General features: G+C 42.7%; 2 protein-coding genes across 2 annotated transcripts in view; one reads left to right on the forward strand and one right to left on the reverse strand.

Moving 5' to 3' along the window:
• The window catches only part of SLC1A7 (solute carrier family 1 member 7), a 97,298-nt gene that overhangs the window by 7,094 nt on the left and 75,558 nt on the right, over positions 1–14,646 (reverse strand). Inside the window, exons 8-9 of the mRNA XM_019531454.1 lie at positions 7,543–7,737; positions 3,257–3,391 (exon numbers count right to left, since the gene is read on the reverse strand). Coding sequence (XP_019386999.1) covers positions 3,257–3,391; positions 7,543–7,737 — 330 coding nt within the window. The remainder of the gene's footprint in view (positions 1–3,256; positions 3,392–7,542; positions 7,738–14,646) is intronic.
• CPT2 (carnitine palmitoyltransferase 2) overlaps positions 7,930–14,646 on the forward strand; it is a 94,395-nt gene continuing 87,678 nt past the window's right edge. Inside the window, exon 1 of the mRNA XM_019531449.1 lies at positions 7,930–8,057. Coding sequence (XP_019386994.1) covers positions 7,945–8,057 — 113 coding nt within the window. The 5' untranslated portion in view covers positions 7,930–7,944. The remainder of the gene's footprint in view (positions 8,058–14,646) is intronic.

Below are 14,646 nucleotides of genomic sequence, written 5' to 3' on the forward strand. Positions count from 1 at the left end.
CCATCAATGTACATCAGGTCTGAGCACAAAAATAGCAGCCGCCACTGCTGCTACCCAGGGCACAAAACTGCCCAGCTACACCTCTGAGCGTATATATCATCTACTTCACTGGTTCTCGACAGTTCCCTTAGGCAGTCGGCTTCTCCTGATTCAGGTCTTTCACACCACAGTGCTAGGAATTGTTGCTGTTGTTATTTAAAATTATTTGCAATCCCACACAAATTGGAGGGTGGTGCACCTGAAGCTACTTGGAAGGCAATATTGGGAACAGACTCGCTAGTCCCATTGTGGGTGTCTCTTTTAAGTCTTAAAAAAACTTGTCTTCCAATGCACATCTGAAAACTGTATAATCTTGGTAACTTAATTTGTGACTATGGGTCATAAAACTGAGATGCAGGGACCGCCAGATGTTTGGCTTATAAATGTAAATAAGGGTCCAATATCAACAGTGCCCAGATTTCAGATATTGTACTTTAATTTAAACATAGCTTAAACTCCATGGAGCAGCTTTTTTCATATGTTTAGGCATGTTTTATACATACAAACTACATGCATAATTGCCCCTGCAAATTAGGCATGCAATTACTGCACTAAAATATATTTGCATGCAGAGTTATCCACCCTGCACATGCAAGTCTCATAGCTACACATTTGAAAAAATCTGGCCCTAGATGTATTTGTTGAAGCTATCCTTTGGGGCCTTGTCTTTCTGCTTTTGATTTTCCTTTCACAAGAAGTTTCATAAAAGTGCACGTAACAGGCAAACCAATTCTGTGATGGAAGGTGTCACCAGTTGGTGCTGTTATATGTTGTCAGATGAGTTTTTTCTTAGCTGGTGATCAGTTTTTGACTCTTGGAAAGATATGCTGGATTATTAGTTTTGGTTTCTGCAAAGTTGTGCATGTAGGCAATTTTGGAAGGAAGGAAGCTGTGGGAAGGAACAGCAGAAGGGTTCCTTACCTGCCTTGGGCTCTTATTTGAATAAATTCTTACAGTAGTTTTCCTTGGAAATCAGGCACTAGTTATAGGCTATTCCTGGAAAACCTGATTTCTCCGCGTGCTGTTTGACCAGCTCTGTTCTAGCATTGATTTATGTCTCTACATAAAGCAAGTTTCTCTTGGAGTCTGCACAGACTCCATCCAAGTTGCTGATTTCAGTTCCACTGGAAAACTGACCTGCAAGGTCTTGAATAACCCTGCTTGGCAGCAGGGCAGCACTGGTGTTAGCAGTGGGCACAGTGCTATTTTAGTGTACAGTGGTACAGCACGGTGCACCTGGAGATACAAAACTTGTGCCCCACATATGGAAGAACTGAGAAGTTTTAATTTTGAACACAATAAAGGTATGAACTTTATGTATCCGTAATGGCCACTTAAATGGACCAAAATACAAGCAACAGATCTTTTGCATTACCATGGAGATTTCAATCTTGTCAGCACATTTTAAGCAGCCATTATGCTTCACCACATTCAAACGTATTCATAAAGTTATGCACAAAGTCAAATGCATCCTAAACAATTCAATTTGCTTTGCACCTGTAGCTTTATAGTCCAAGGACTGTAGATATGTGCTTCTTTCTTACCAGTGACCTGTATAAAAAATGTTGTTTTTGTCTTGAATTGCTAGTGTAAAACAAGCAGAAATTTAAACTGAAAGATTAACTGGAATTATAGGGAAATGGTAAAACTGCAAGAGGTGAGAGTGAAGGCTAAACAATTCAGAGGGACAGGCCTGTTAGTCAGATTTTTAACATTTTGTTGTTGCTGAGTATTTGTTAAATTCATTGACTAACATTAGATACAGGATTACTTAGATACAGGATAACATTAGATAAAGGATTAGTAAAGTTTATTAAACATTCAATGCCCTTCTCCTTTAATAATTGGTATTGGCACGGTTAGCAAATATCCCACAGGCCTCCTAGAAGCTTTTCAGCAAAACCATGGAAGCCCTGACTTGACATTCCTGCTGTTTAAGGTAAAGTATACAAAGCCATGTACATAAGCAGGATTTTTACTTCTTTTAGAAATATGTAAACCTTAAGCCTTTCTAATCATCATTTAGAAGCAAGAAAAGGATACAAATCCAACTTCTGTATAGTAATTTTAGAGTACATTGAGTGATTTGAGGCTGGATATAAAACAGCACATTGTAATGCAATACAACTCAGCTGTGCTAAAAGACTAATGAAGAAATTGGAGGACTTGCTTAGAATAAGACATAATGAACTTGTCTATGTGTACACTACTGCTGCCTCCTAGGTATAAGCCAAACTGCTCGAGGATGGCCTTGCCTCATGGAATTATGAAATGTTGCCATGTCTGAACACAAATACGAACAGCCCCATTTTACACAATGCCAAGCCACTGACAACATGCTGAAGCCGGCTTGGCTGGTCTGTGCAGCTTCTGAGCCGGGCAACGGGACTTCTCACTGTCAAGGGGCCCCAAATTTGCAATCTGCATTGCTTTTTTTTCAAAACTGCTCATGGCCAAGGTGAATGGATTTTGTGAGTTAATTCTCCAGCTCTGTGTGTATAGATGACTGGTAGTGGAGAACCTCCTTTAGTCTGAGTGCTGTTGCCGTGCAGTTCCCAGTGCCAGCAGTGCCAATGGATCGATAAACAGCTGATAAATAGGTCAAATCACAGAAAGGCAAGGTTGGAAAGCATTTCAAGAGGTCATTTTGTCCATCCTTCTGCTCTGAGGCAGAATCAGTGTACCTAGAAAATCCTGCCAAATGTTAGTACCTAACTCATTCCTAACAATCTCTACTGCCTCCCTCTCTTACCTGTCACAATGCTCAACTAGTCTTATAATTAAGTTAGATATTTAGAATGTTTCCCCTAACTTATTACTGCTAAAAAATAAGTTGATTTCTTCTTGTCCTTTCCCTTCATGGCCATGGAGAACAACTCATCACTGTCCTCTTGAAGACAGTCCTGTGTATATTGGAAGACTTATCATAACCCACCTCAACTTCCATTTTCTAGAACAAAGCCAATTCTTTTAAGATTTTCATTTCTATTTCCTCTTATTCCTCTTGCTCTCTCCAGGACTTCTTCCAACTTTCTTAAGGTCTGCTGCCCTAAACTGGATATGGGACCCCAGCTAAGGTCTCACCTGTGCTGGATAGAGTAGAATAATCATTTCTCGTGTCTAACATGCGGCATTCCTGTAAATACCTTCCAGAATAAGATTTGCCTTTTTTGCACCATCACTGCATTTGAAGGCTCAAGATCTTTGTACTACTTACAGTGCCCAGTCAACTGCAATAATTAGGGTGATGTCATCTGTAGGCAGCCCGACTGATGTCAGAACAATGACCATGGTCACGAGGCCAGCTTGTGGGATACCTGCAGCACCTATACTGGCAGCTGTTGCTGTGATACTTCAGCAAACAAGGAAAGGAACAATAAGATTTAACAGCACTTGATCTTGACCGGAAATAACACACAGTAACAATACATTTCTGTATAACTTCATGATTGACATTACTTAAGAAATTACTTAACTGAAGGCTTTGCGATAAGAATCTTAGTGGACTGTGATTAGAAAACAGTTAGGACAATATTTGCACAGGGCTATATTTTCATCTGTATTTCTGCAGCCAGGTGTGGGAGTTCAAGGGATGAAATTCTGCCCTGTGCTTCTCAGAGAGCAGCACAGACTTTACAGCACAAGGGGAGGACGCAGCTGTGGTGGCTATGGCCAACTTGTGTCCTCCAAATGCTAAGTTGCTTTGTAGCCCCAACTATAACTATTTGAACAACCCAAGGCCCTGTTATGATACTACCTAGCAAGGAGGCTCTCCAAAGGTACTTTATATTGGCATTAGCAGTTCTTGTGCCCCGTGCATCTTTCCCGGCTGCCTTTGTGGCTTTTAGATCCCTCTTTGTCACTCCAGGCCTTCTAGCTGGCAGAAACTGGAAAAAGAGGGGGGAGAAACCCTGTATTTCACATATTTGGGTCAAACTATGAACAAGCATGACCATGACTCCATCCTTCTAAGCTTCCAGAAATAGGAAACCAGGACTAGCACTGCTCTTGGAAATGGCCAACTCTCAAGAAAGAAGTTAGATCACCCAATTAAAAGGCAAAATGTAAGCATATTAAGACATGAAGTGGGTGACTTACTAAAGGAATAACAATGACCTTCATTTGCATTTATGCACTATCTGGACAAGACCCTCTAGCCAGGAACCTCTGATTTGCATCTAGCAAATTGGCAATTGTCAGCCTTAGCTGTAGCCAACACAAATGCCTCTGGGGAGGCTTAATAACACCCTGAAACATATAGCAGAAAAAAATGGGTGGTGGGGGGTAAGGGGCAGAAGCAACCAGCACACCGGAAATACCCATGGTAGAAAATAGGCATAGCTATGCCTACATCATCCCCGGCCAGTGACTGTCCAACTTCTTCTTGAACACCTCCAATGATGGAGAGTCCACAACTTCCCAAGGCATCTATTCCACTGCCTCACTATGCTCACAGTGAAGACATTTTGCCAGATATCCAATCTGAATTTACTTTGCTACAATTTCAGGTCATTGGTCCGTGTCCTCCTCTATGTGGCAAGAGGGAAAAGGTGCTTTCCCTCTTCTTTAAAGATCGTTAATAAGTCTGTCAAATGGTTGGGTGGCATTATCTCCATTTTCCAATTAAGTAGCTTTCTCATAGTTCATAGCTCTAAACAAAATCCATGGTTCTTAGCTTTCACACAATAAATATATTAATCGCTTATGAGAGAGAAAATTAATATTACTCAGTTTTTTATGAAAAACGCAAAGCTTTTGTGGCATTTGGATAGCATAGCGCCAGCACAGCCTTGATAGAAAGGAGTATTATTTTGATGTGTGAAAGAGAAATTTATTTCGACAATGATTATTTGTTAGTGACTGTGCTCTGTCCTTTTTGCCCTCCAGGATTACTGCTGCTCCCTTTAAGTCAATGGAAAATCACTTCTAATGACTTAATTGGGACCAAGTAGCCTCTAATGAATTAGTGAGGTAAGGGAAAACTCCTGTTGCTCATATGCTGCTTCAGACCAACTTCATAAATTCAGCCACTCAGAAATGGCCTTAATGTGGCCCTTTGCTGTTGATATAATTATATTTTCAATGGAAACTGCCAAGAAAAGGAGAAGGTCTCTGGCTCACCGTCCTGCTGTTGTCAGGGTCTTGGCACCAGATCTGAAGCCAGGTTTGCAGTTCAACTCTATTTTCATAACAGGCAGTCAAATTTTAAAAATAAAATAAAAATAAGTCTCCAGAACTTGGAAACATTTGTTTTTGGATCCAGATTTTAAATCTTCAGGTACAGAAATAGTTAGTTCTGGGATGGTTGCTATATACAGGTGATGTGTGGATTCAGAGATGGAATTTGAGCCTAAGTTTGGTGTGGAGCTCAACCCTGTTAACTATCCATTTCTCCCTATCTTGCCTTTCATTACAACCCATTCTACCCTTCACTCCCTCTTCCTTCCTGCAGTTATTTTTAATTTGCCTATTTTACATATAATTCCTTCTTAGGATGAGCATTACGAATAGCACTCTACAAGGCACAGAAGAAAACCTAATTCTCCTCAGAGGAGTTTACAGAACTATATTCTTTCCACCTCTCAGCATGCTTCTTGCCCTCTGCTTTTTCAAATCACCCTTTTCACCTCCCTTCCCCACCTGGATGACTTTTGTAACGTGCCACATGCATTGGCTCTTGTTCTGGCCCAGCTTCTCAAATGTCACATATGAAATTGCAAAGCCGGCTCTTTCATGTGGTGGTTCTAACGCAAACTAAAGAGGTGAGAACACGAGAAACCAACTGGTGTGGGTAAAATTGATTTCCTCCACCCCATGTCATGTTTTTAGTTTGACCAACCTGCCATATACTTGCAAGCAAACTTCAGCCATGGTGTGCAGTTATTTTCAGTACGCTGCTCTTGCCATTAAGGCCTTGACTGTGCCACGCTCCCATGGTGGTGCTCCCAGGCTTTCTATGAAGGCAGCTTAGATCTGCCCAAAGAGGCTTCTCTCAGCCAGGTAACCCTGGGGCCTCTCCACGATCAGGGTGGCCTGCAGCCCCAGCTCCTAGGCTAAGTTCTGTTCTAAGTCTCAGAGATGCAGCGCACAGTCTCAGCAAGCGCATGCGACCATCAGGCCTTTTTTGGGGGTTGAAAACAAGCAAATCACAGAAGTGCAGATAGGAGAGCGGTGAGGTCAGCGGGTATGTGGGTAAGCAGATCTCTGTTGTGGTCAGAGCCTTATGCACTACAGGAATGTTTTTCTAATCATTTGTTCCTGGCTTGAAAGCTGCAGGTTGTCCTCCCCGAGGCAGTCCTTGGCAGATGGTAAAAATATCCTGGCAATAATTCCTCTCTCTTTTGGGCCAGTTATAGGATTTTCAAGGAGAAAATATTAAAAAATATATATATTATCTATAGTTCCTATATAGTTGGTCCTCTCTTGACCAGCAGAAGATTGAAACTTAATTGTACAACCAGCAGCATAACGCTTGCACCTCTGAGGCTTAGCAGGGGTCCTGGCTTTGTGCCCTCCGGATCTTGAACCACTGGGGAGGGCGAGAGAGGCCTGAGAGCAGCCTCCTTGGGCACATCTACACTGTCTTGTGGAAAGCATGGGAGCAGTTCCTTTTTACTTGTTTGTGCCAAAGCCTAGGAAATAGGGAGTTTAGCATGACCCTTACTACACACCTAGTAGCACACCTGAGAGAAGGTGTGAGAGCAGCTTTGTGCACCTGCTCTGGGCCATGCTAAACTGGCTGCACTGCCTGATTGTTGGGCTTTGCTGCATGCTGAATGGGAGCAAGGGGGCAACTCAGCAGTGCTCACAGGCTCAGACGGCAGCACTGCACATGACTGCTGAGGCTGCCTCATGAACCAGGCAGATCAGAATCTCCACCCTGCCTGGTTGGACAGGTCCTTCCAGCATGTATTTCAGGGCTTTTTTTTTTTTACAGGTAGCTGTTTTTCAGTTTTAATGCAGGGCAAATCCTCCCCTTGTCTGACACAGCACTTCATGGCTCTCTCATGTCTCTCTGGCCCTTTTAAATGGCATAGAAAGCAGGACAGAGATTGAGGATCTCACCCCTGGAGGGAGGTGGTTCTTGGGTGCTTCCCCTACCCTGTGCCCTGGAAGCTCAGCCCTCATAGCACAAAGCTTGGGAGGGCTTCCCTTTTGATAGGATTCAGGGACAATCGTACCTAAACACTGATAGAAACAAAGTTCTAATCCTATTTAAATGAGCGATGAGGGGACTACAATAAGCAATGAAAAAGCCCCCCTAATGCACTGAAACATGCGGCGCTATTCGAAGTGTGCCTCTTAGGCTAGGCTCAGATGTTTGTGTTCCCCACTGGTGATGAGGAGGAGGGCCTTTATTTCACGCTATGTGATCACAGTTCGAAGGAGTTAGGGCCCGAACGCTGCAGATGCTGCAGTGTGGTTAGCACATGCGTTACGAGAGAGCATTACACACGTATTAAGTCCAACAAACTGAAAGGCAGGGAGATTTTAGTTTGATACCTTATAGTAATAATCTGTCCAAAGTCTAGCTCATAGTTGTTTACTTGAGCAATAAAGATGGCTGCCACCGCTTCGTACAGCGCAGTCCCATCCATGTTGATCGTGGCCCCCACAGGCAGCACGAATCTGGCAATCCTCCTGTCCACATGGTTATTCTCCAGTAAGCACTTGAAAGTTATAGGCAATGTGGCTGAGCTGCAAAATATCATGGAGAAGCACATTTGTTTTACCCGCGGGGAATAAAATTATAAGCATTAAAAGCACGGCTTTTTTCCTGTGCTAGTCATGTTTAACACTGTTTAAGCACTAGTTCTGCTTTTCCTTCTGTGCCTGTTGCAATCCCAAGTGGGCCTCTGGTTGATGTTCATGGCAGCTGTCTCACTGACTTCACTGCGAAGGGGGATGAGGCCAGTTATTTTTAACAAGCAAAAGAAACTTGAGAGAGTGGACACGCAGATTCTGCGTTACGCCGTCATGCAAGTCTTGAATTCAATTCCTCTTCTACAAGATGGAAAGTAAGGCTAGGAGATACTGCAGTGTGTGCTCAGCTGCTAAAGGGCTGGGGCAGGACAATGTCTCTTGCAAGCACTGATGGTACCAAGTGAGATTGTGTCCTGCCTCTGTGGGCAGAAAGCCAACCCTGACAAAGAGTTTCAAAGCAGGGAGGATGGAAAGGAAGGAAAGGTGAGATACTGTCATCAGGGCTCCAGCAGGGGCATAAAGGAAACACCCCATACACAGCCTATTTCCGTCCTAGGAGAAATCATACTGAAGAGGCCAGTGTTCTTCAGATGCAAGAACCTCTTCTTGGGCATGTACAAGTTTTTTCTTGTGTATCCAAGTGAAGGGCTCTTGCTCCCTCTAGCACCCCTAGGAGTTCTGACCACAAACTGAGGGTGGGCCAACACGTGCCGATTACTAATCCTGAACCCAAATGAAATGCCAGCTTAGGTAACAGGCCATCACACTTAAACAAAAAATCTTGTTTGCTGTTGTAAGGACAGGTTGCTTCTTGAGCTAAACCCTCTGAAATAGCCTTCCCCTCCATCGGCAGTAGGCAAGTTGTGGCTCCTGGTCCCGACGGGCTAAGAATTGCCCATATTCTCTGGCTGTTGCTAACGCTCTACAAAGTGTTAATCCACTATGTTTCTATTACACAGTGTTGTTAAAAGATGCCAGAAGAAAAGTGACCCATGCAACATGAATATGGCACTTTTACATGCAGATGTGCTTACATGTGCAAAGTTTGGTGCAACTTGCCCAGAATCACATAGGAACTCTAACCAAATCCAAACCTACAGGATAGCACTGAAGTGCTCTACCTGTGGACATTTCTAATTCACAGTCTACATTTATTTTGTGTCAGTTTTTAGCTGTGTTTGTGCCAATATTATCCTTTAGCTTGTCCTCCTCCCTCCCTGGTTTTTAATCTCTCAGATGTGACTATAAAGAGAGATTTTTCTCTTCCCTAAGGTCTTCGCTTTCCTAGATTAATCCAGCCAGGCTCTTTTAATCTCCTCTTGTATGATATTCTCCTCGTATTAAAACCTGACATATGTATCCTACAATTCAAACGTTATTCTTAAATTGCTTAACATGATTCAGATAGACCTTCCTGAATTCCTTGTTAAAAAGATGAGGCCTTTTCTGCACAAGGGACTGACTTACCGACAAGCAATCACAATGCAGTCACATGCTGATTACCTAATTTTATCCCCTCTTTTTTGGGAGCTATACAGCTGCAGGGGTTTAATGCAAGCAAGATTTTCAGTCTTGCCAAGCTCTAAATAGTATGGACCACAAAGAAACAGAGCAGGGAATATAAAAATCTCCTTGCTACAGCTGTTCAGCCTTGCCTGTTTATCTTGTTGTTCAAATCTATCTCTAGTATTGCTCACTCCAAAAAGTCAACAAACTGATCCCATCTCTCTTTAGTTAAATCTACCTTTAATTTACACTGCACAATAGCCATGGTTCCAAGGTTTTATAAGCAGCAAAAGCCCTTGGAAATGCTTATTTTTTTATTTACAAAGTGTCAGGGAAAACGAAAGCTCTTCTGCTGGTGGGCTGTACCACTAAGAAGACTCTGTCTTTGATCCACTGAGGTTGTAGAAAGATGATCAAAAAAATCCACCCCCCATGCACCCTAGGAAAAACATAATCAAAGCCAAAGGGCTTCCAGGGTTGCCAAGTGTCCATGAATTTATGGACTATCCATAAAAAAAAAACAAAAAACAGGCTAAAAACACCTGCCTGTAAATTCCACAAAATAAAATGCAATGAAAAAGACACCCCCCCCCCCCCGGGTGAATAAATAAATAAATAAATAAAAAATCAGTAACTAGGAGTTGACTGAAGCTCCCTCTTGGAAAGAAACTTGTAGGCAAGCTTGGACACCAGCAGTGTGGGAGACAGTGGGGCTGGCAGGGTAATGCCGGGGGTGGGCTGGGAGGCAGTAGCATAATTAGGGTGGGGTGAAGGAGACACCAGCTCCGGGCACCAACTTAGCGTGGTCACCAATATGGCCCCTTCCCTCTCCCAGAGTCTTTTTCAGCCAAGCTCATGATGCTCCAGCAGTAGCTATAGCAGCTTCTGCCTGAGCACAGATGGTAGGGGAAGGTAAGATTCTGCTTCCCCTTTCCCTGTCCTCCCCTCCTGCTCTCCGCTGGTCAGTATAAGCACCCCTACCCCACTTCCCAACTCTGCCTTGGGTGCTGAAATATCTTGCAATACCTCTGGGGCAAACAGGGGACCCCTGGGGGGTAGCATGGTATAAAATAATTACTGCAAGTCAACTAGAGCTGCTAACTCAAGACATTTTCTTTTATTGATAATCTGCAAACTTTTCCCCTATGATTTAGGGGTTTAAACCCCTAAATTTGGATTTGATATCTTTTATTAGACCAACACCGATAGTTGGAAAAATTCTTCTTAGCAAGCTTTTGGGCACAAACACCCTTCATCAGGCTATGGAAGCATTTGCAGATGGTCTGTGCTCTTCCTCGATGGAGTGGTAAAGCAGCCAGAGGCCAGTACCTATAGAAGAAAGCCACCCACAGCTACAACCTGCATCCCTAAATTTGGACCCAGCACTTGTCTAGGGCCTCACAGTAGAGTTACATTTACATTATGCCAGACATGTGTCAGTAAAAACATATGTCAGTAAATAAATCTGGCTGTCAGTAAAGAGTGAGCAGATTGTCCATAATATCTTTTTCCTGGGTTGGTAACCCTGAGAGCTTTCAAATTATATAACAAATTGTAGCTCTAATCCTGTGAAAGATGTTGTGAAGTGGGTGGGATTAATAATAGCAGCAAAACAGATGTTCCTTGAGCAAAGCTGTCTACATGAGATAGGATGGATCAGGACAGGGTAGGCAGAGAAGGGGACAAGCCACAAGCTTCGGCACACTCCAGACTGTACATTATTGCTGTTTTGAAATGGATCAGCTTATACCTCGCCTAATGTCTGGTGCCAAAACCAGGCCCAGCCGACGGACTTAAGAGCCTGGCCTCACCAGCCACATAGTCTTAGACATGTAGGATGCCACTAGGAGTGTCAGTGGGTCAGCCTGCCAACTACGCTGGGGAACAAGTGCCTATTTAGTGACAGTCCTGTATGGACGCACAATGGGACTGCATCCCCGCAAGTGGGAACGTGTGTTTTGCAGCACCTCAAAGGCTTTTGAAGTGCCACAAAATGTACACGGTGCACATGAATTAGTTCACCACGCTTCATACAGCAGGTTGGCAAAATTAGATACCAGGAACTTCCAGCATCTAACAAAAACAGAAGGGGTGGGGGGGAAGTGGTGCAGCACACATGGCAGCAGTGTGTGCTGCTCAAAACCAGAGCGTGGCCAGCCAGAGCCACAGTCTGGCTGCTGGCCAGGCTCCATGCACCCAGATGGCCGCTGCTGCAGCCCCCAGGTCACAGGTAAGACTGCTGGAGCCCCCAGGCTCCCCTACCCCACCCAGGAAAATTTGTTGCATGCCAGAGTGCATGTGCAGAGATGCTCCCTGGGGACAACTGTCCTCAGAGAAATGCATGTTCCTGCTCATGGGGATGCTCCCTGGAAGTATAAAAGAAACTTCTCTTAAGCTTTTCTCCTCACCAGTATATCTGTGCAAACAGGGCAAGATTTTGTTGTTTACATGCTGCTTTTCAGTACAAATGTGGAAGGTGAAATACTAGGCTAGAGGGGAACTGAGAGTACAGTCACTTTTTCACTTATAGCTTATTACTTAAAAGTTGGCCTAGTTCAATAAACTCAGTGCCATCAGCTGCCTGTTCAGTGGCTTGCAGTTCCTACGGTATATGGTCTCTTGTTTCTTCTTGCTACTTTGCCCTTTAGCTAAAGAAATGTTTCCACAGATGGTGGTTAGCTGGTATTAATACAGGACCACTAATTTCCAGCAGTCATTAGATGTAGACGTGAGCTGACGCAGAAACATCTGCAAGGACAAATCAGTGTGCCTAAATCAGGCTTCTTTTCTCCTCTTAAGAGCTAAAAATCCAATGCCCATGTTGTTAATGTTACGTAACGCTCTTGTGACAAGTATTACTTAACTAGCTGCAGATGTGGTGGCTGCCAGAAGAAGTAGGTCTACTGTCCAACACCAATCATTTGTGTGTGTTCTTTTGGCAACCACTCAGTTTTGCGCAGTATCCATTCTTCTTGGGAAAGCCAAGGTGAAAAGTTCAGCTATCCCAAAACAAGATACCACCAGTCAAAAAGAAAAATATTAACAGCCATATCATTCTTTTTTAAAAAGGTGTATATCGCACTTGCAAAGTCTACATCTACTAGTGCTAATGCAAGGGGGCAATGCACACAGGGTAGAGTCACAAGAGAAGTTTGGTACCTACTTGTTGTGTCGGATTTCTTGGTCCAAAATTTAGATACTCAAATAAATCCTCCACTCGGCTGGTGCCTAGGCCTGGAAGTGTCTAAAAGCCTCTAACTTTCAAATGCAGCTTACATACCGAACTATCTATGTCTGACAGTGCTTTGCAGGAGTGTGGCTTGCTCACATCCACGCCCCAAACATGGGAAATACTATAGAAGATCTGGATTTTGGCTCTGTAGTCTGGCTACTACAAATCAGGCCTGATTTTTGCCACATGACTTATGAGAGTAGAATCACAACTCATCTACTTCTAAAAAGTAGCAAGATCAGCCTAAAGCCTTTGATTGTAAACTACAGGGAAGGTATCTCTTAAGTGCAGAATAACTCAATAATGTTATAGATATAAGAAGATGGAAAAAAAGGATGAGACTCAGTATAAATAAATGAAACCTAATATACATCGAAGACATAGTGACTTGCTTTGAGTTAAAAAACCATCACACCTGTTAAGAAAGCAGCAATGCAGAATGAAGTGCTGTTGCAAAACAAGCATGTGATGAAAGGAAAACAGTAGTATAAAAAAGGAGGAAAATGATTATTTTATAAGTGCACACTTGGCTAATAGGGAACCTACCCAGGTAAAAACCATGACTTCTTTGTAGAGCATGAATAAAAAATAAAAGAATATACAGTTTTCTAGAGATGGGAAAGGTAAAATGATGTGGAATAAAAGGTCCTGAAGAAGGAAAAGTTCAGATTAAACATTTAAGCAAATATCTGAAGAATAAGGAGAATTATGTTATGGAACAAGAGTCTAGTGAGGATGCTGAGTCACCAGCAACAGAGGTGCTCAGAAACAGGACTGAAGACATATTAGTAGGATAAGGGCAAGCAGCTGGGTGAGAGCTTGAAAGCTCTTTCCTGACACTAATATCTATGGGTACAAGGTCAACATCAGGTTTGACTGTGGTAAACATACCTCAATCTCCAAAGGTAAATATCTTTTTTATTTAAAAAAAACAGCCATAATTACTGGAACCTTATTTGAATGTAAAGACACCCAGTACGTAGTTGCCCCTGAGTTTATATTACATAGTGTATTATGCTATATTTCAGTTTGGGGCAAATTATTAAATGTTGTTGACTCTCTATAAGTGGAATACATTCCCGTTATCATTACTGCTGTCCAATTTGCTCTCCATTTTAGTAATAAATCTTTCTGCTCTGACTGCTGCCCTTCATTCTCTGAATATATTCAAGTTACAGAGTTGGTTTAACTTGTTACTTCCTCCACAAAGCTTCTTATGGTCTTAGCTGAAATTATTTTGAAATTGGCTGATGAACACTAAACATAGGGTGGTTTAGTTAGGCCAAGAGATGAACAGTCAAAAGTTTGAGGTTGTATTCCCAGCTCTATAGATTTTTCCAGGTGACCCTGACAAGTAACTTAATATCCTCATGCCTTTATTTATCCATCAGTAAAATGGAGATTAGGATGCTTGACAGTAATTATCATACTGGAAGAGCTAATTTAGTAAAACATATATACGCCTAAAGTGTATTATAGTGAAAGGGAATGACCTTAGTTAATCATGGTTCAGGGATCTTGTACAATTACTTACCTATATATGAACTAATTTTCCAATTGGACATTTCCCTGAACTTTAATTAGTAGAAAAGGGCCTAGTTTACACAAAGCTGTATAGTTATCTGACACTGTCTGGTAGTCTGGCTAATAGCCATTATTAATTACAGTGGGAGTATTTAAATCTATGCTGTGTGCAGTGTTGCCTTCATATTTTATATGCTTATATCTGCCTGTTTAAGATATTAACCTCCTGCCACCCTCCTGACCACCTACCACCTTACCAAATATAAGCATATATTCATTTTAAAGGAGTCACTTGTTAATGGGATATAAGACTCTGAGCAGGGTGGAATACCTATTGAAATGACTGAGATCACATATGCAAGGGGTCAAAAGTTGAGAGAACTTGTTCTCATGTATATACGTGGAGTGATGAGAGCAGCAGCTCATCAGAGAAGAAGTTAGAGGATTTATAAGATCAAAGAGAATGGAATGAACTTTCAATATTATAGTAATAACACGGCTCGGAGCACCCTCAGCCAGGTCATGAGGTGCTACAGGGATTTGGGAGCAGGGCTTAGGGGTCTGGGAGCTCAGGTGGTGTTTTCGTCGATCCTCCCAGTCTCGGGCTATGGGCTGAGGAGGGAGAGGAGGATCTACGCAGT

The sequence above is a fragment of the Crocodylus porosus genome, unplaced genomic scaffold (genome assembly GCF_001723895.1).
Source record: "Crocodylus porosus isolate Cpor-Errol unplaced genomic scaffold, CroPor_comp1, whole genome shotgun sequence".
NCBI classification, from domain to species: Eukaryota; Metazoa; Chordata; order Crocodylia; family Crocodylidae; genus Crocodylus; species Crocodylus porosus.